The sequence below is a fragment of the Martes martes genome (assembly GCF_963455335.1).
Source record: "Martes martes genome assembly, chromosome: 8".
Classification (NCBI taxonomy): Eukaryota; Metazoa; Chordata; class Mammalia; order Carnivora; family Mustelidae; genus Martes; species Martes martes.
This window is the reverse complement of record NC_137895.1, coordinates 48,011,074-48,033,519: the sequence shown is the minus strand read 5'-3', so window position 1 is coordinate 48,033,519 and position 22,446 is coordinate 48,011,074. Positions and strand designations below refer to the sequence as shown.

The following is a 22,446-nucleotide window of genomic DNA, read 5'->3' as shown; positions in this document are numbered from 1 at the left end:
ATTGCTATCACATGCAAACAAAGAAAATGTTAAGAATGCAGTAGAATTTTGAAAGAATACAGCATCTTTGAACACAAGGAGCAAGATAATGTTCTCTACTTCTTGGTGGGGAATTGACTACTAATAGAGAGTAGGATGGTTTTGGAAATACCATCCTCTAATTAGTACCAGGTCTATGGATGTCAGTGTAGTGACTAAAATGTTTCAGAGCCAATGTTGACAAGCTTTTTTTCAAATTCAAACCAAAAGCAAGAGGCGACTTTCAAATACATCCCATTGAAGTATTTCTCCCCATACCTTTCAATAATATCAACATTTTTGTTCCTCTCAATGTTCTTACCAGGCACTTTGGTGTTTTAGCCACCGAAATGTGTTAGGGAGATAAACTCTACTAACTGGGCTCTTACCTGTTGTTGGTCTGTTGCTATGGCTCTCTAGAAAGATATTCATGTTCTAGTTGGACAGTATGTATTAGTTTGTAAAGGCTACTGTAACAAATTACCACAAGTTGAACAAACTTTTTCTCACACTTCTGAAGGCCAAAAGGCCAAAATCAAAGTGTCAGCAAGGCCTTGCTCCCTAGCCGCTCTAGAAGAGAATCCGTTCCTTGCCACTGGCATTCCTTGGTGCTGGGCTACAACCATTCCAAACTCTGCTTCCATCTTCATATCTTCTCTGTGTGTGTCTCCTCTCTTTGGAGGATGTTTGTGATGGCATTTAGGGCCCCCCTGGGTAATCCAGGAAAATGTTATCTCTAAGTGCTTAATTACATCCACAAAGACCCTTTTTCAAATAAAGATAACATCCCAAGTTAGGGCTTAGGACTTGGACATTATCTGGGAGCCATTATCAGCCTACTGCATGTTTTGCTAATTTTACAGTAACAAAGACCAGCATGGGTCTACTCTAGGATCACCCCCAAACATGCTGAATTAAATCAGCAAGCCTAGGGATCTCCTTTGAGAGAGCCCACCTAGGAAAAGCCCCAGGTTTGAGCTACTCTGTAGAGATTCTTTGGAGGGAAACCTAGAGTCAGATGAGACTTACAGAAGTCCATAATAGGTCTATTCTGGGCTAATTCCACAATTTCAAAACCAACATAAGTACCCATGGATTACTGTTATTATCCCACTGAATTACCATCCACTTATGTGTTAGCATACATCTTGTCTATATATTTTATATTTTTCAGTGGTGACAGTTTTCCCCCTTCTACTGACTTAGATTTAGAAGTGATATAAATAACAAACTTTATTTCCTTACTTTTCATTTTCAGACTTGAGGATGTTCCCTCCACCTCACCCCAACTTTAATCAGACATACATGATATATATTAGAAGAAAAGGAGCGCTTCCAAAAGCAAACAGTGTCATGATTTAGATTTTACTCAACTTCTGCACTGAATTTAACGTTTACTACTTTTTGGGTTGTTTCTTGTTTTAGAAATGGGAGTGATGGACAGGCATGAATTAAATAACAAAAATTTATTTGGTTGAACAGAAGGAAGTACATTGAACATTAAAGCAAATTAGGGATTTAGTCCAACAGGTGTTTTTTTTTTTTTAATTTGTTAGCACATCTTTCATTAGGGGTGAGGTTTCCGTCTGTGTAATCACTTATCAAAACTGAATTTGGACTGTCTCCAGATAAGTTTTATGCATTAATTACTTGAAGTAATGGTAGAAGGAGACAGTAACCATCTGTATGGTTTACATGTTTAAGGTATAAACCTAAGGTTCCCAGAAGTTGATTTAGTCATTCTCTACTGGACCTATTTTGGAAAAAGTTGTCATTTCACTCATTCATTCTTTTGAATTTTCTGACTTCAGTAGAGCAAAGATTTTAACTGGCAGGCTTAATTAGAGTCTATATGGTTAGACTAAAACACAGTATCAATTCCTGAAATAGGTTTTGAGCTCCTTGCAGAAGCTGGACCAGCTGGTAATTAACTATTTAGCAAACACCTAACAGTTAGCTCTTCCTTTTTCAGGAATAAAGAGAATGTTAACCACTGCCATAACACTAATTTCATTCCACCAATGCTGTCATAGAGGATGACACCAACAAAGGAAGTGACACCCACTACCCCCTCTTTCCACTCTGAACTAGTATAGGATATTCTTACTGTCAAGGCATTCTCACCTTCTCAGAGTGTGGCTAATGTCAGATGTAGCATTAATGATTTTGTTGTCCAAGGCCCTCTGCCAAGGCTTGTTCAAGGAGGGTAAAGAGGGCAAGTCTCAGGAAGTCATCCAAACAGGGTGAATGTAAAATGCCAAACTATGTCAGCCTTGGAAAGTGAAGGAAATCTGCAATGCCACCTCTTCCACCACTAGCAGAAGAGCTGCATCTCCCCAAGAGCTCCTCCCCCATAGGCTATTACATCATAAGGAAGAGCTTTTTTTTTTTTTTTTTTTTTAAAGCTCAGTTCCTCATAAAACTCACTGAGAGAAGCAGTAAAATTGGTCACAATTGGCTCAACTGCTTTATCTCACTTTGAAGAAGAAAGGTGAATTCTAGGTAGCAAAAGATTGGCAGGTCTCCTTGACCTGCACAAAATAAACTCTGAAACACCTCTCTCTCTCTCTCTCTCTCTCTATATATATATATGGCTAGCTATAAGCCATATATATATATATGTATATATAGCTAGCCTTAAACCTAGTTTGACTATAACTCCTCTCTTCCTAAGGAAAATAATCTGTAAAACTGTAATAATTATATTTTAATTATTAACCTGTTATTACATAATAATCTATGGAACCATTCCATACATAGGCTATTTCTCTGCTTTCTTTTCCTGCTATTCTGTCAAGGTGAGAGAAGCACAAATAAAAGTTTAAGAAAGCTGTCACCCAGGTTCCCCAAAACCAATTAAAATGGGGAATGATGAAAGAACAAGAAAAACTAGCAAGTGATTCTTTAATTCTTATTTTTTGGTATAATGTTTCCATGAAAGAGACCTTTTTAGATTGAAGAAGAACTCAAGAAAAGAACTCCAGCTCTGATAGTTGGAAGTAATAATCATTCCTTGGGTCCCCTATTATATGCCAGTCACTGCTCTAAGCACGTTACATGTTTTTATTTAGTGCTCAAAACAATGCTATGCAATAGGGGTTATTAGTGTCCCCTAATACTACTAACAGAAACATTAAATTGGTGGAATTAAATGTTCGTTTTATACACTGGAAAATGAGCTTCTTTTTGCTGTTGTTATAAGTGAATATCTCGAGGTGCCTGGCTTGCTGAGTCGGTGGAGCCTGCGACTCTTGGATCTCAGGGTTGTAAGTTTGAGCCCCATTTGGGTGTAGAGATTACTTAAGGTCTTAAAAAAAAAAAGTACCTCAAAAGCTCAAAAAAAGTCTGTTGGAATTATTCAGGAACTTGAGAAAGTGGCTAGATACAAGATAAGTATGCCAAAAATTAATAGCTTTAGTCTATATTCACAGTAACCACCTGCAAGTTGATATGAGGGTAAACATTTATGACGAAAACTATAAATCCCTCAAGGAATAAAGCTAATAAGGAAGAGCTATTATAAAGTCCCAATAAAGGACATAAATCAAGTTCTGAACAAATACTATATTCTTGAATGGGAAGACAATATCATAAAATAATCAATTCCCCCAAATTAATATTTTAATGTGTTATAATTCCAATTCGAACTTTAACTGGGTGAAGTTTTGAAATTGAAATTTAACTGAGTGATCTTAAAACTCAAGTGAAAGAAGCAATGACAAAAATAAATAAATTTTTAAAAATAAATAATTAAAAAAGAATGACACTAATCAGCATAGAATTGAGTTCAGAAGTAGATTCTAGTGTGTAACAAAAATTAATATATGAGAAAAATATATTTTTCTTTTTAAATTATTTTGTTTATTTATTTATTTATTTATTTGACAGAGAGCAAGAGAGCATAAGCAGGGGGAGCAGTAAAGGGAGAGGGAGAAGCAAACTCCCTGCTGAACAGGGAGCCCCATGCAGGGCTCGATCCCAGGACCCCAGGATCATGACCTGAGCCAAAGGCAGACACTTAACCAACTGAGCCACCCAGGCACCCCAAGAAAAATATATTTCAAAAGAAAGAATGTTAATAAATGATGCTGTCACAATGAGCTATCCATCTGAAGAAAATAAAAGTTCAACCCCTATATAAAGCAAACTTCAGATGTTTTAAAATTTTTCAAGCTGTAAAGTAAAACAAAGTCTTAGAAGAAAATCTAAGAGACTAGAAGTGTAGTCTAGAGATAAAGAAGACCTTTTAGCCAATTCAAGAAAATCTATTTTAAAATTAAAATATTTTATATATTTAAATTATAATAAAATTAAAAATATCTATTTCTATATACCTAAAGAATATATATACATATATATAATTTGCTTGGCAAAATATGCAAAGCAGATTTGGGAAAATAGAGAATACGAAGTTCTTAGAAATTGTGAAGAAACAATCCAAAGGAAAACGGGATGAAATATTATCAGGCAATTCAGAGAGGAGCAAATAAATCCAAATAGCTCATAAACATTAAAAAAAAATGCTTCAACTAGAGCAGAAAAGTGCAAAGGAAAGTACCAAAGAACCCAACATATGGGCCAAATTCACTAGAGCTAACTAGAGCTCACTAGAGCTAACACTCTAGTTTCAGAAAGGAGTTTAGAGAACAAGAGAGGAATCCTATATTGCTGATGGCAATGTGCATTGTAGAGCCCTTGGGTAAACCAAAATTTTAATTTGCTATCTGCTAATATCTGTTAACATTGGAAGCAGGTATATTTGACCCAGCTATCCTATTCCTGATAGCTACACCAAAAACATGAAAGGGTATATACACAAGACTACTACCACACACTGCTGAAGAAAACAGAGAGACAGGGTGAATGACATCATCAGCGAAGAATAATCGAATAGTTTATGTTTCAGGCATAACATAGAACATTATGCAGCATTTCAAAATGAGTGTGATGTTTAATGGTTGTCTTGGAGGGATTTCTATGAGGTATCGAAAGTGGACAAAGCAAGGTACTAAAAGATACATACCCGGTTGTTAACACGGTTACCTATGAGGAAGAGGTGAGGAAGTTAGGGGGTTCTCAGTAGGTGGAAGAAAAAAAGCAAAAATACATCAGTAAGAAAAAGAAAAAACAGGAACACAAAGATAGAGGGCATCCTCATTGTCAGTAGCAGGTAAATAACAGTTTCTGGAATATAAATTTTAAAAGCTATATGAATGTCATTATTAGGTATAAAATATGAATGTAAACATGTAGGGATTATGTGCAATAATAAAAATCATTGTGCAGAGCAGTAGTAATATGACTGACTTTTGAATTATTTGTTTGCCCTTCGTGGTGTTATGCTATCATTAAGTAAAAATAAGTCTTTAAAAAACATTTTTAAAGTTTTTTTTTGTTTATTTGTTTGTTTGTTTTTGTCAGAGGGCGAGCGAGCGAGTACAAGTGCACAAGCAGGCAGAGGCAGAGAGAGAAGCAGGCTCCCTGCCAAGCAAGGAGCCCGATGCAGGACTCCATCTCACTCAGCACACGCCTCCCATATTCAGCCAACACACTGAGGTCTGGACAATGACCTGCACTAGGGAAACTGGACAGAAGGCTAAATGCCCTTATCCGTGTTCTCAGCTTTATAGAAGCCGCTCCCTGGACTCTTGCGCAAACACCAGAAAAGAGGAGAGAACACCTGTGATGTGTGAGATTGAATTTCCTGCCTTCAACCCACTAAGCCAGGCAGGATGAGGGCTCAGTCAGAACTAATACCATATAAGAAAAACAATTTAATATGACTTTTCTTACCCAGTTGAATTTATGGGTAAGGTTCATGCTAGCTACCCTCTTTTCATAATAAAACTAAACAGAGTGTAAATCGTGCTATTTAGAGAAAACAGAACAAAGCAATGCTCTCTCCAGGGCCCTAATAAATCATTCTTCAGAAACACAAATGTTTTTGATTTACAGGATTTCTCTGCCAAGCAGAGAAGTATGTGAAAACAGCAAAGTAAAATGCATAAACTGCATTGTGGTTTAGTCAGAGAATGTCCTATATCAACAGGGAATAACGATTTTAGTTTTTCAATTGCTCCCAAGATCATTTCCACTATTGATGAAGCCTGAGATGTCTGTAAGGAGGAGTCATTGCAATTGATTTATTTGTCTGGCAAACTTTTTGTCAGCAAATTCACCACTACCTTGAAAATGTCACTGACTATGCTTAAGATCCTAGAAGCCCAAACCACAATGAAACCTATATTGAGCTAACCCTTACTGTTAGAATTCTAAGAAGCAATAATATATTTATGATTTTATGTTAAAAATCTCCCAGACATCGATGTTTAAATCACAATTCAGCAATAAAAGAGTAACTCAATGCTACAAAGTTTCACATTTCATCATCCTACTTGCTCCTCAGATTGAACACAATTTAAAAGAGTAAGAGAAGCTGTAACACATAAATTATTCAAGGATTCTTCCTGTTTTTAAGCTTCACAAGATTTAGATGATAAAGAAATCTTTTGAAGTGGTAGACAGTACCGTGAAGTATCTATCTATGACAGAATATAATATAATGAAAATAAATTTAATCGGATTATACAAATATAGATACTCTTACTTGAATATTTTTTGAGGAATTGAATCAATTGTATTGATTGGAAATGACCCACTCATTCAAGAAAAATTTGAGCACGTACTAAATGACAAAAGGTAGAGGTGAAAAAAGCAGATGTGCTCCCTGCCTTCTTGGTGCTGAACAAAAGAGCCAGCACTTCTATTGAATGCTTGCTGTATGTGCTGTGTGATAATATTAGCCAATATTTATTGACTGGTTACTATATACCAGGACTGTTCTAAGCAATTTATATATGTAAACTGATTTAATCCACACAATGAATCTGTCCAATCTGTTATACAGAAGCATAGACATAATTTGTCCAAGGCTCCACCAAGTTGACAGGGAGAGCCTGGATTCAACCCAAGGAGTTTTTGTGTTCTGTACCACCTCTCAAATTGCAATGTGAATATCATCTAATTGCCAATACAAACTGTTAAGGATAATACTCATTTTTTCAATTTTACAGAAGAGGAAACTGACTCATAAAGAGGTGAAATAACTCATTAAATGTAAACTGACCAAGATCCTACCCGCTACACTGCTCTGTTGGAAAGAAAGATCAATGTCAAGCAGGCTCTATATTTAAACTTTGACCCTGCTTGACCTTGGAGTAAAGCATTTTTCTTCGAACCAGACAGCATCACCCTTCCCCCTGCAAAAAAAAAAAAAAAAGAAAAAGAAAAAGAGAAAAAAAAGTCATATCTGAAAAGACATAATGTACTCAGTCAATAGCTTCCCGTTATTATTACCACAACCACATCCTTGTATAGAATCCTATCAGTGTCTCATTGTTTTTCCATTAGTTTTTCTCCTATACATGAAGTTCAAAGAACACATCTGAATCTTCGAGCGCACAGTTTATACCTCACACTTAAGTATTTTTTTGTCGGACTTATGAACTTCTTTTTTTTTTAATTTAACATTTTATTCCATCTTTTTTTGCTTCCTGATCTGAACCAACTTTGTATCTTGCAGCAAAGCTCTGTTTCGCTTCACAACATTGATGTTTTAACTACTTTGTAATATCTGTACTACTTATGCATAAAATGTTGGTCAGAATTTTATTCTAATTACTGAGATCTGATACATTTTGAGCAGAGAGACTAATTAAATAAAACATTATTTAGAGTTTATTTTGGTATATATATACTAAACATTGTCTTGCACAACAATGAATATACTTAATGCCACTGAATAGCACACTTAAAAATGGCTAAAATATTATATTACATATTATATATATGTTACCATAATTTTTAAAAAGATTTTTTTTATTTGAAGGAGAGAGAGAATGAGCAGGGGGAGAGGGAGAAGCAGACTCCCCACAGAGCAGGGTGTGGGGCTCAATTCTAGGACCCCGGGATCATGACCTGAGCCGAAGGCAGACGCTTAACTAACTGAGCCACCCAGGTGCCCCTATGTTACAAGCATTTTTAATAAATAAATAAAAGAGCTGGTTGATGTGAAGGGGGGAAAAAGAATAAAATATTGGCAACCAAGCACCAATATCAATTTGTAATATGGAATAGTTTAACTTCATAATAGGTTTTAAGTAAGAGTATTTTATTTTATTTTTTAAAGATTTTATTTATTTGAGAGAGAAAGAAAGAGAACAGGAAAGGGGGAGGGAGAAGCAGAGGGAGAAGCAGACTCCCCGCTGAGCAGGGAGCCTGCCACACCAGAGACTTGATCCTGGAACTCCGGGATCGTGATCTGAGCTGAAGGCCGTCGCTTAACCAACTGAGCCACCCAGACACCCCAGTAAGAGTATTTTAAGAAAATAATAACCAGATTTTATTTGGTAACTACAATAGTAATTTAGAATATTTATGTATCCATGTTATGACCAAATAACTACGTTTGAGTAGGTAACCTTACATGATTTTTTTTTTTTTTAATGAGTGAATGTTCCTTTTCCCCCCAATGTATATCTTCCAGGTGCAAGCACAGTGCCCAGTACATAGTAGACATTTAATAAAAAATTGTGAATGAATGAGTAAAGGCTTCTTCAGGATTAGATCCACTGAACTGCTTTCTGTGGAGAACAAAAGGAGACTTAACAGTCAAATTTTTATTATTCAGTATGAAGTTAATTATTTTGAGCTCTTGATCTAGACAGGGAAAAACGCTTCTGCTGTTACTGCAACATCACAGAAGAAACAGGATCAGGACTGGTCCAATTCAATCCATGTTGCTAATGCCTCTATCACTATGTCTTGAGTTTGATGTTGCCAAATGAACTGGTAATTATTATTAGAGTAAGAATAAGATCATTTTTGGACATATATAATATGCCATACATATTATAATGCCTAGTGCTGTTCTAAGGCTTTACACATATTAACTCATTTTTTAAAATATTTTATTTATTTGACAGAGAGAAATCACAAGTAGGCAGAGAGGCAGGCAGAGAGAGAGGAGGAAGCAGGCTCCCTGAGGAGCAGAGAGCCCGACTCGGGGCTCAATCCCAGGACCCTGAGATCATGACCTGAGCCGAAGGCAGAGGCTTTAACCCACTGAGCCACCCAGGCGCCCCAACGCATTACATTTTTATAACAACCTTATGATGTAGCACTATTATTACACCCAAAAGGAAAAACTGAGGCATGCGCTTGCACTCAACGTGACATCGCTAGGACATGGTGGAGCTGGGATGTGACACTCAGGTAGAAGTCACATGGATTCAGAGTAAGAAAACCACTAACCAGCTGCTTACAATTTACCAAAAGAGAAATTGAGCTGAGAAGGAAAAGACTGAAAAGACGACAGCCAGATCCAAATTGGGCAAGTCCAAATTGAGGAATATCCTGCAAACTTGGTCTGAGATTCTGGAGGACTACTCTAAATGAAAGTAGAACAAAGTGGACAACTATGCCTAATCCTCCATTTGATCCTGTTTGGGAGGAGGGCTGTTCTTAATGGCATTATTGAGACAATGGAGGGAACTGAATATGTTAATTATGGTTTTCTGTCAATGTTAGATGTTCTGAGTGTTTACTGTATTGGGTAGAAGAATGTCTTGTTCTTGATTTAGGAGATGCCTTCTGAAGCACTTAGGGGTGAAGTGTCAAGATGTCTACAACTAACGTTCAAATGGTTCAGGCAAAAAATAAAAAGAGCAAGCAATTGTGGGGAAATGTTAATAATTTAGTAAACCTAAATGATTATAGGTAAAGAATATATTAACCCCTGGGGTTGCCGGGGTGGCTGTCAGTTAAGCATCAGACAAGTCCTTGAAACAGGCAGAGTGACATTCCCCTACGGACTCAGCTGCGTCAATGTTAATATTTTGCTAAGGGCAAAAGGCAATCTTAGCTTGACCTCCCCTCCCCCCAGGATCCTGTAAGTCTACTTTATAAAAATTCCTTTGGAACATTCCTTTATCTTTACACTGCACTCCCCCAACAAGATACATGTTAGGAATCATTCTCCAAGCACATGGTCCACTAGAGAATGGTAAGTGACCTTTCCTAACATAGCTAGCCCCCTCAGGGTGCTAGAAACCTTGTTTCCAAAATACCTTGGAGGCTTGTGCTATCCCTAACCCCCTCCCAACTTGAAACTATCTAATCAGTCCCTCCTCACAAACCCAGGGCAGCTTTTTCTGCTGGTGCGTTAATAAAACCACACTTTGCACCAGAGACGTCTCAAGAATTCTTTCTTGGACGTCGGCTTTGAACCCTAACATCTTTCCTACATTGTACTGACACCTATTGTGCTGTTTTTCAGCTTTAAAGTTGGTTTGAAAGTTTTCAAAATAAAAAGTTGGGGAGGGGATAAACAAGTCATGATTTTCTTCCTCAACTGTTGGGGGTAAGGGAGAGGAAAGAGTGCTCCAGATCAGACAGTTTGGGTCTGAGTGCTCTTGGGATAGCTGTTTCTTGGTCTTTAGCTCCTGTGCAGCTGTTCCCAAGCCTTTTCTCCAGCTTCTTAACAATTCTTTGAGTTTCTGATAGGCTTCTAGTAAATTCCCTTTTGCTTAAGTTAGCGATAGTGAATTTCTATCATTGTAATCAGGATCTCTAAAAATAAAGCTAGAATATATACAATATGCACCACACAGGGAGTTTATTCCAAATAGTTTTAAAGTGCTTTTTAAAAAGATTTTATTTATTGATTTGGCAGAGATCACAAGTAGGTAGAGAAGCAGGCAGAGCAGGAGAGGGGAAAGCTCCCTGCTGAGCAGAGAGCCTGACGTGGGGCTCAATCCCATGACCCTGAGATCATGACCTGAGCCGAAGGCAGTGGCTTAACCCACTGAGCCACCCAGGCACCCCTATTCCCAATAGTTTTAAAGTAGGTAATCAAGTGAATATATTTTCAAATATTTTGGGGGGTAGTATGATGTTCATGCCTACTAATTAAGTGTGTCAAAAACCCTCCCTGCACTCAACAAGCGTTTTCTCTTTGCCTATCAACTGAACATTGGGCTAATCCTTTGCCCCAAACTGCTTTTCCTTCTTATTGTATGTCTTATGGTCAGTCACTTCAAATACATTGTATGAATAGAACACATTGGAATTCAATTGCCAGGGGACACAGGGCAAGAATCTGAACCACTGGCTCACACTGTGAATAAATTTGCTCCAGCACCACAAAATCATTAGGACCAGATTTCACTTTCTATAAAAGAACAGGTGCACTTTTGTACAGGAATATTAGGAGACAAGAAGAGTGAGAGAGCACAAGAGTTGTACTCATCAAATAGGTTATTGAAAGAGGAGACTTTTTTAAATTTAAATTTTAGTTAGTGAACATAGTGCAAGATCGGTTTCTGGAGTAGACTTAAGTGATTCATCACTTACATACAATACCCAGTGCTCATCACAAGTGCTCTCTTTAATACTCATCACCCATCTAGCCCATCCCCCACTCGCCTCCCTCCAACAACCCTCAGTTTGTTCTCTATTGTTAAGAGTCTCTTATGGTTTGTTTCTGAAAGAGAATTTGAGGACTACTATGTGAAGCGTACATTTGGCATCTCGTTTATCTTTGTGATAACTCTGATGAAGGTGTTACCTCTATTCTACAGATGAGGGGGTAATGGTGCAAGCCTAGATAGAGCCCAAATTCACTTTTTTCCCCCAAAATGTCATGTGATTTTAGGGGGAATCCAGTATAAGAGACCTTCCAGTACACTACCTAGGATTGCCACAGAATATAAACAGGTAAGGCAAAACTTGGACTTATTCCTTCAGGGCCAGAATATACTACTTTTGCCTATAGGGGTACTTTGAAATAGAGGGCAATACCATCACCCTTTATCCTTTTTTTTGGTATGTTTATTTCAAATTTTTATTTAAATTTAAGTTAATTGCAGTATGCTGTACTATTAGTTTCAGGAGTAGAATTTAGTGATTCATCACTTACATATCATTCTTTATGCTTTTTAGGACAGCTGATCCTTTTCTCCTCAATAGGGAAAAATATCAAGTAAAAAATAACCGTTATGGAAAAGAATTTCAAGAACTGTAGGGGGTTTACATTACAATTCAAACAAGGTGAGTACAGCGAGACTGACAGGGACCCCTGAGGTGGAGGGCAGAGTCTGCACGTCTGAATTCTCAGTCCACGGCTCCTTCTTACTAAGAATACCAGGAAATGATTGCACACATTTCCCTAGACTGTCAGCATACTTCAAGTTCCCCTTTAGGATAACCTGGCGCTTGGACCACGCCTGCAAATACCCGTCAGGCAAAGTGGCCGCCCCGCCTCCGCGCCGGACCCCCTCAGGCACCGCCCCCTGCCCCGCCCAGTCTGGCGCCTTCACGCTCTTCCACAGACTTTGCGCCTGCGCAGGACGGACCTGCGGCTGTAGGCGGAAGTGGTCGCGCGTGCGCTGGCAGAGAAAGCTATTTCTTCCCTCCCTCCTCCTTTCCTCTAGAGCGGCTTTTCTAGGACATGCTTCCGGGTCAAAGGGTTTGCTTCCGGAAAGCGGGAAGGCTGAAGCGGGTTGGTTAAACTGGAGTGGAGTTTGCGAGGTTCTCGTTGAAGAAGGCTGCGGCCATGGACAGGTCAGTTCAGGTGGTACTGTCTAAGCTCGGAGACTTGCCCCTCTTGCTTGTTGGCGGAACGAAATAGGCGAAACCCAACTCTCAGAGGAAGCCGTGGAGGGCCCGGGTTTTACCTTAGGACTCCATACCCGTTCTGGGGGTCACTGGAGATGGTGGAGGAAAGGCCGCTTGGGTCGGGGTGGATATAGACGGTGGTAATGACCGTCTCACGGCAGCTCGGCCATCTGTTTTGTGTTTTCGCGCGACATTTTTCTCTCCTGTGGTGGGCGGGATAGGACGTGGCCCGGCATTCGAGATGCTGAGTGACCTGCCCGAGATCACAAAGCCAGTCAGTGACGGAACTGGGTTCTCAACTCAGACTTTCTGATTCCAAATTCCAGCATCAGAGTTACTGAATTGAGTTTTTTCAATGACCTTGGCACTATGCTAGCCACGTACGACATAGGTGAGTTATTCTGTGTTCTTGGCCACGGGGAATTGGTTGTGTAGTGGAGGAGGCATCCGAGTGTTGCAAAGTGATGTGTTTGACTGTTCTATGAGAATAGAAAATGAGGATTCGGTTAAGTCTGCCTGCCACGGGAGGTAGCGGGAAGAATTGTCAAAGGAGGTAACTTTCTAGTTAGTCTGAATAATAGTAGCCAACATTGAGTACCCTAAACGCTTTAAATATATTACTAGGTAATTTAATTTTCCTACCTTTGAGGATAGGTACTATGATCCTCTTTTCATAGATAACACTGGGGCTAAAAGAGCTTAAGAACTTGGTCACAGTTAGGAAGCTAATAAATAGAAGAACCAAGTTGCCAACCTGGATCAGTGTGTCTCCAGACTCCAGGTGGCTCTTTCTGGTGAGTTAAGTGTTCACCGGGTGGATCAAGGGGGCAAACCTAGGCCTCTGTAGAAGAAACATGTACAGGGTGCAAGAATATGAAAAGGAATGTGCTGTGTAGTCTAATAGTCATATGCAATATGTGTTTGTGTGGGGGTGTTGGTTGCTGAATATAAGGCTGAACTGGTAAGTTAGGGTTAGGCTGTAAAAAACAAAGGAAATTTGGACTTGATTCTGTAAGCCAGAGAGATTCCGTAGGCTTCAGAGCTACCAAAGGTTTTAAGTGGAGGAAAAGCATATTAGATTCTTGTCTCAAAATACAGGTCTTTTAATTCACATAATTTATGTTCTAGACCTTGGACTGAGAATGGTGGGAGATCATGGGCACTGTGACTGCAGTAGTACTGAGACAAGAGACACCATTATTGTACTCTGGGGAGAAACAACTTGAAGGATCATTTCTCTCCAAGTTACTAGAATTCTTTTTCACTTAGCCTTCCATCACGCCAGTCCAAACAACAAAATTTTTCATAGTATCCCTGGTTTGAAACATTTTGGAAACTACAGAAGATCCTCATAAGAGATAGTTCCTGCAATTTTAGGGAACTCCTCAAATTAACAGAGGAAATTCCTGCCTTCCTGAAGCAATTATGTGAAATGGTGTTATAGATTCCTAGTGTTGAAATCATTCCATAGGCAAATATAGTGAGTACTAGAAACTCAAAGATGCCTGTGCAGGAAAAATTTGGGAGGGACTTCGAAGGATAACCAAGATTTGGAAACAGCATTGTCAACCAAAAGATCAAAGACTTGGCTCCTGGGATGATCTATACCTTGACTGACCCAGGGTCCTTTGCTCCAATCATGATAAAGTTCTTTGCAAATGCTACATTCACATGAATTTAATGACACTATTTTAGGAGTGGCTATGGCGAGATGTCATCCCCTGTGATCCGGGAGGCAGAGGTGACTCGGACTGCACGGAAACAGAGTGCTCAAAAAAGAGTTTTAAGTATCCTTTTCATTGTAAGTGTTGTTATACAAGTTGCCATATGCTTGGAATCAGGATTATAGAATTTTCTTTTTATGAGATATACTAAAACTTGCTATTATAATAAAATGCTGTGGAATTAAATTTTTAAAGTTCCCAGATATGTTGTTTGGTAAATGCTGAAATTCAGGGAGATTAAGATTTGTGTTACCCTGAAAATAGGACATTTTGTTTTACTATCATATTGTAGCATCTGCTGAGATTAGATATCCTTTTTTTTTTTTTTTTTTTTTAGATTTTATTTACTTATTTGACAGAAAGAGATCACAAGTAGGCAGAGAGGCAGGTAGAGAGGAGGAAGCAGGCTCCCCGCTAAGCAGAGAGCCCGATGCGGGGCTCGATCCCAGGACCCTGGGATCACGACCCAAGCAGAAGGCAGAGGCTTTAATCCACTGAGCCACCCAGGTGCCCCTAGATATCCTCTTTTTAAATTTGAAATGTAAGGACCATGTGTAGTAATCTAAGACTGATATCTGCGAAATTAAATGGTAGAGGGAGTTATTTACTCTTTGTGTAGACAAAATGGTAGCCATAAAAATATGTATTCACATATTTTGTGTAGTGTAAATATGGTTAATTTGATCTTTAGTGGTGTCTTTTCTATGTGGAAAACTTTTCTTAACTTTTCTTAATAGTTCGGCCATCCCAAGATGAAATTTTTGCTACTACTACACCAAGAAACCAGGTTATTCCTCGGACTCCCAGTTCATTTCGACCACCTTGTAAGATTTTTTTTGCCTTTAAAGCATTTAATAATAATAATGGTAGCTGTAGGTTAAGACTGAACAATACACATAATAAATATAATCTCTGGTTACAATATCAATAATTAAGAACAAATAATAATGACTACAGTTACTATTTGTTGAACTCTTACCATGTACAAGGTACTATACTTTACATAAATACACAGTCACTGTAACATAATTATTGTCTCTATTTTGCCAAAACAAAGTGAGACTTGGACAAACTATTCAGTAAGGATAGCATGGCTGAGTAAATATGTAAGTAATGGAATCAGAATTCAAGCAGTGATTGTATACTTCAAAGCCTATGCCCTGTACACTAAATGGCCTCTTCAGAATGCTTTATAAAATTAGAATATGAAGAATCCATAGACTTACTCATGTCCTTTTTTTTTTTTAACCACTGATTATGTTTTAACGAATGCATCTCTATTTGCAGTAAAAATTTTTCCTGATGGGGTCAGTAGTACCAAAAGCTGAAACATAGAAAAATAAGTTAAATCTTCATATCACGGAAATGTTAATATTTAAAGTATTTACTTGGTTAGAATCTATGTAATTGAAAACAAAGTTATTGGGGCCACCTGGCTGACTCAGTAGAGCATATGACCCTTGATCTTGGGGTTATGAGTTTGCGCCCACTTTGGGTGTAGGGATTACTTAAATAAATTTTAAAAATTAAAAAAAAAGACAAGTAATTTATTGTTTGTTTAATTGTTTTGTTTTCATGATCACTGTTCATGCACTTTAGGTTCTTTTTACTAACCTCTTATTTGTAGTTACTCCACCCGGCCGAAGCTTACTAAGGCATCCAGATGTTTCCTGCATTCTTGGAACAGGAGGCAGGTCTCCCCGGCATACACAGTCTTCAGGGTTCTTGGGAAACCTATCTATGGTATGTAGGAAAGCAGGGCTGAAAATTTCTCTCTTCATATAAAAGTATGATATTGAGCTGAAAAACCTTTAGTGAGATTTGAAGTCATAGTCACCAAAAGAGTAACTAGGTGATAGAGATTGAAATAATTTTTAGGTTAGGCTTTCAGAAAACAAACCTGAAGCATCTCATGTCACAGGTGGAAGCTGTGACGCCAAAAATATTTAGATGCAGATAGATTGTGTTAATCTGATAGTCTGCTGATCCTAAGAAATAATTGGTGGGCTGCTGACAGCTATAAAAGCTGAGCCCTGTTTTGAAGCATAGAAGAGTAGGAAGCCAAGAGTAATGGATGGATGAAGAGTAGCATAAGGAAGAGAGACGCTGCATTAAAGGAAAGAAAAATGAAATGTTGGGAAAAGTACATGAGATGCTCTTCTGGAATCACTGTGGTACAGTATTGAAAATTGAATATATATTGAAATATCATATAAACTAATACAGATCGACTTGACGTAGGTGTTTAAAATATCCTCTAGAAAAAGAAAGGATTGTATCTAACTGAGACAGAAACAGAAGAATTCTGTTGGAGTAGTAGAGTATGATGGCTAAGTGTAGTGCTTAAAAACAAGATAAAAATGGTCCTTCTATGTTTGCCTCTTTGCTTATTAAAAAGGCACAGGGATTTTTACACACACTTGAAATTGTCTAGATTAGGTGTTTTCTGAAGAATGGTTTTGCATGTTAAATTTCTCCTGTCTTAATCTTTAAAGTATTTATTATTGACTTACAGATTTTTGTGTTAATGTCTAACAATGATCTAGCCAATGAACAGTTTTACTCTGCATATGAATCTGGTTTATTTTGGCAGTGTTGCTTGAAAACATGAGTGAATTGACTACATCTGGGTTTAAACAAAAGAAGATGACTTATTATTTACTGTTTCAGAATAGCAAGATTAATAGTAAAATTCTCACTGTCTTAAAACCCAGGACAGAGAAAATATGTATTGATTATTATAAAATTTGGGTTTAAATATACATTTTTATTGTTGCTTATGCCTGGATTTGAAACAAAGGCAATCTTTTTAAATAAAGATTAAAATTTTTAAACCTTCGGATAGCTTTCTCTGGCTTAAAAAGATGGATTTTAAATAAAGGTGAATTTTAAAAGTAGGGACATGTTTTTAACATTTTATACATGTCCAAAAATAGTAGAGTAAGCCCCCATGTATGTTCTCATTGCCCAGTTATCAATATATGGCTGATCTTGTCTCATCTACACCCACAAGCATTTCTTCTATGTTACTTTACAACTCCCAGATTTCACGCCACTTTACCCATAAATAGTTTCGTATATGTCTCCGAGACATAAGAATATATTTCTTTAACACATTCCTATTAACACATCTAACACTGTATATACACACACACAGTAATTCCTTTATCATTTCAAATTTCCATTTTGTATATGTATTTTTTCATTATTGTTTATGTTTCAATTAAGTATTCATATTTCCTTGGTTATGGCAGTTTTTTTAAGTTGGTTTGTTTAAATTAGGCTTCAAATAAAATAAACACATTGCATATGCTTGATATGTCTCATCTTTTGATCTGTAATTTCTTCCCTCATCCCTTTTATTACCATTTTTATATTGAAAAGACTGCGACAGGTCCCTTACAATTTCCCAATAGTGAAAAACTGATGTGAACTTAGAGCAGTAGGATTTACCTGTTAATATCAGCTTCAGTACAAATGCAATGTTTATTGCCTTTAAAAAATATATATAGAGTAGTACAAAAGAAAACAGTCATGAAAACTGTGATTTCCTTAACAAAATAGCCTGTGGTTCTTAAATATGAAAAATACATATAGAGGTTTAAAAAAATTTTAGCTGTATTAAAGTCTTTATTCCCTCAATGGCAGTAGCTCATTCATTACTTTTTTGTATCTTCCTGGTTTTTGGTTTTTGTTTTTTTTTGGTTTTTTTTTTTTTTTTTTTTTTAGGTAACGAATCTGGATGACAGTAATTGGGCCACTGCATTCACGTCACAGCGATCAGGAACCCTCACAAACACTGAGTCTCACAGTGTAACAGAGGACGTAACTCTGAGTGCTGTTATGTTGCGTGAGGATGACCCTGGTGAAGCTGGTAAGATGGCTTTGAGCTTTTTAACGAAGTAGCCTGCTCCTTTACTAAGATGAAGGAAGCTATCTCTTCCTTGTGAATGTCATTAAAATAGTTTTTGTTAAGCTGATTAGTTACGGTAATGCCTGAGTCATTTGTTGTAGTAGCTCTGGAAGGTTGAGAACCTCGCCTGAGTTCTCAGCTGGAGCATCTTGCTTCCATGTAAATACCTTGTCGGGTTAGTAGACTAGTCTCATCTTTATTCTTTTCACATTTGTTCTGTTGGAAGAACATGTCTCTTTTTTTTTTAGGTTTAGTTTTCAGATAATACCGTTGATATGTTTTGATGTGGGTGCTAATGCTATTTTTTTCGGTTTTGTTTTTTTCAGATAGTATTGTGGCCTTTCTAGTTTTAGGTTGGTTATTACCATTCCCTTTTGGAAAAAAATATGCTTTTCATGTGTCTGTGTGTAGTCATTATTACAGAGGTTCTTCACTTTATCATCATCATAAGCTAACATAATAGAGTCTGTGTGCTTACCTCTGCATGAACATTATCTCCTGTAACAATCCATTAAAGAATTACAATAACTATTCCCATTTGTGGGGAAAGGAAATTGCTGCTCTTTGTGGTTAACCTGCTTCAGCTCACCTGGCTTAGAAGTGAGGGCACCAGGATTTGAAACTAAGCAGTTTGAGGGCACCTGAGTGGCTCAGTGGGTTAAGCCGCTGCCTTCGGCTCAGGTCATGATCTCAGGGTCCTGGGATCAAGCCCCACATCGGGCTCTCTGCTCGGCAAGGAGCCTGCTTCCCTCTCTCTCTCTCTCTCTGCCTCTGCCTGCCTCTGTCTCCTGGGATCTCTCTCTGTCAAATAAATAAATAAAATCTTAAAAAAAAAAAAAAGAAACTAAGCAGTTTGATTTCATAGCACTTCTCTTAACATGGTGGTAACCACTGCTTCCTTATAGTATCTGCCAGTAATAAGTACTCAAATTTTGAGTGAGTCAGAAATCCTTTATACTGAATCTTTAAAATACAAAAAATGTTCATTTTTAGTATGAGTAATGGATGAGACCTTAAATATGATACAGTACTTTAGTAGAGTGTATGTATTTTCCCTGAATAGACCATGTCATCTTAGTATCTGTTATAACTGTCTCAGCTACTTTGTTATGTGTTTAAAATGCAATTCAGATATTTTAAATTTTGGTTCACATTTTCTTAGTAATTGTGGATAGATCAGATTAATACCTAACACATCTTCAGGCTCTTAAAAGACTTGTAGGTAACAAGAGAAAAAGTTGATACATTGGACTACATCAAAATCTAAAATTTCTAGGGGTGCCTGGGTGGCTCAGTTGGTTGAGGCCTCTGCCTTCGGCTTGGGTCATGGTCTCAGGGTCCTGGGATCGAGCCCCGCATCGGGCTCTCTGCTTATCAGGGAGCCTGCTTCCCTCTCTCTCTCTCTCTGCCTGCCTCTCTGACCACTTGTGATCTGTCAAATAAATAAATAAAATCTTTTAAAAAAAATCTAAAATTTCTATGTATCAAAAGATACAATCAGTAGAGTGAAAAGGTAGCCCATGGAATGGGAGAATATTTGCAATTCTTCTATCTGATAGGAGGTTAATATCTAGAATGTAGAAAGAACTACATCTCAACAACAACAAAAAAACAACACAATTTAAAAATGGGCAAAGGACTTAAATAGACATTTCTCCAAAAAGATATAAAAATGGCCAATACAAATATGTTATGATGCTCAACATTGCTAATCATTAGGGAAATGCAGATCAGAACTGAAATGAGACCACCTCACACCCATTAGGAAGGATACTACCAAATCAAAACAAACAAACAAAAAGAAAATAACGAGTGTTGGCAAGGTTGTGGAAAAATTGGAGTCCTTGTACGTTATTGGTGGGAAAGTAAAATTGTGCAGTGCCATGGAAAACAGATGGTGATTCCTCAAAAAATAGAATTACTGTATGATGAACAATTCTGCTTTTGGGTATATGCCACAGAAAAATGAAATCAGGATCACAAAGAAATTTGTATATCATTATTTGTAGCCCTGTTATTCATAATAACCAAAAGATAGAAGCAACCCAAATGTCTTTTGATGGATGAATGGATAAATAAATACGTTATATACATATACTGGGATATTATTCAACCTTAAAAAGTAAGGAAGTTCAGACAACATACTACAACATGAATGAAACTTGAAGATATTTTGCCAAATGAAATAAGCAGGTGACAAAAGAACAAATAGTATGATTCCACTTATATGAGGTACCTAAAGTAATCAGACTCCTGGAAGATAGAATGATGGTTGCTAGGGACTATGGGAAAGAGGAATGGAGTAATTGTTTAATAGGTACAGAGTTTTGGGTTTTTTTAATTGAGATATAATTGACATACTACATTGTGTAAGTTTAAGGTGTACAACAGTGAATTGATGTATTTACATATTGCAATGTGATTACTAGTGTTGGCTAACACCTCCATCATACCTTCACATCACAGAAATACTATTTCATTTTTGTGGTGAGAACATTTAAGATCTAGTCTCTCAACACCTTTGAACTGTATATAATACAGATTTGTTGACTATAATCAATGCTATACATTAGATTTCCAGAACTTACTCATCTCCTAACCTCAAGTTTGTACCCTTTGACCAACATCTCCAATTTTCTCACCTCTTTGCCCCATAACCACTCCTCTATCCTTTATTTGTATGAGCTTGGATTTTTAAGATTCCATGTGTAAGTGTTACCATATAGTATTTGTCTTTCTCTGTCAGATTTATTTCACTTAGCGTAATGTCCTCAAAGTCCATCCATATTGTCGCAAGTGGCAGGATTTCCTTCTTTCTGATGGCTGAATAATATTCCATTGTATGTATTACCACTTCTTTACCCGTTAATCTCGTGATGGATACTTGGGTTGTTTCCATGTCTTTGCTATCATGAGTAGTGCTGCAGTGAACGTGGGAGTGCAGATACCTTTTCGATATTCTGTTTTCATTTCCTTTGGATATATATGCAGAAGTGAGATTATTGTTTCATACGGTCATTCTTTTTAAAATTTTTTGAGGAACCGCCATACTCTTCTGTAGTAAACTGAACCAGTTTTTTTTTTTAAGATTTTATTTATTTTTTTGACAGATAGAGATCGCAAGTAGGCAGAGAAGCAGGCAGAGAGAGAGGAGGAAGCAGGCTCCCCGCTGAGCAGAGAGCCCAATGTGGGGTCGATCCCGCGACCCTGAGATCATGACCTGAGCCGAAGGCAGAGGCTTTAACCCACTGAGCCACCCAGGCACCCCCTTAGGTTCTTACTGATAGTACACAAAAGTTCCCATTTCTCTACATCACAGCACTTGTTTTTTCTTATCTTATTAATGATAGCCATCCTGACCAGTGTGAAGCAATAATTTCATTGTATTGATTTATGTTTTTTCTGATACTAACATGGAGCATCTTGGCCATTTGTAGGTCTTTGGAGAAATACTATTCAGTTCCTCTGCCCATTTTTTAGTTAGACTGGAGTTTTTTTGTTAATGAATTATATGAGTTCTTTATATATTTTGGAATTAACCTCCTAGCAGATAAATGCTTTGCAAATATTTCCACCCATTCCAGAGGTTGTGTGTTTGCTTTTTCATTTTGTTAATTGTTTCTTTTGCTGTACAGGGCTTTTTATTTTTATTTTTATTTTTATTTTTTTTTAAGATTTTTTTTTTTTTTTGACAGAGATTACAAGTAGGCAGAGAGGCAGGCAGAGAGAGAGAGGAGGAAGCAGGCTCCCTGCTGAGCAGAAAGCCTGATGTGGGGCTCGATCCCAGGACCCTGGGATCATGACCTGAGCCGAAGGCAGAGGCTTTAACCCACTGAGCCACCCAGGCGCCCCTGTACAGGGCTTTTTAGATTGATTGTAGTCTTACTTGTTGACTTTGCTTTTGTTTCTTGTACTTTGGTGTCATATCCAAAAAAATTGTTGCCAAGACCAGTGTCAAAGAGCTCTTTGCCTATATTTTTTTCCTAGGAATTTTATAGTTTCAGGTCTTATGTTTAAGTCTTTAATCTATGTCAAGTTAATTTTTATGAGTGGTATAAGATAAGGGTCCAGTTTTATTTTTCTGTATGTGGTCACCCAGTTTTTCCAGCACACTTT

General features: G+C 37.5%; 1 protein-coding gene across 1 annotated transcript in view; it reads left to right on the top strand.

Annotated features, from left to right (window-relative positions):
• The first annotated feature begins 12,532 nt into the window (after nt 1–12,532).
• The window catches only part of NUP107 (nucleoporin 107), a 47,043-nt gene continuing 37,129 nt past the window's right edge, over nt 12,533–22,446 (top strand). Inside the window, exons 1-5 of the mRNA XM_080810788.1 lie at nt 12,533–12,639; nt 14,389–14,480; nt 15,155–15,241; nt 16,045–16,160; nt 18,147–18,291. Coding sequence (XP_080666914.1) covers nt 12,632–12,639; nt 14,389–14,480; nt 15,155–15,241; nt 16,045–16,160; nt 18,147–18,291 — 448 coding nt within the window. The 5' untranslated portion in view covers nt 12,533–12,631. The remainder of the gene's footprint in view (nt 12,640–14,388; nt 14,481–15,154; nt 15,242–16,044; nt 16,161–18,146; nt 18,292–22,446) is intronic.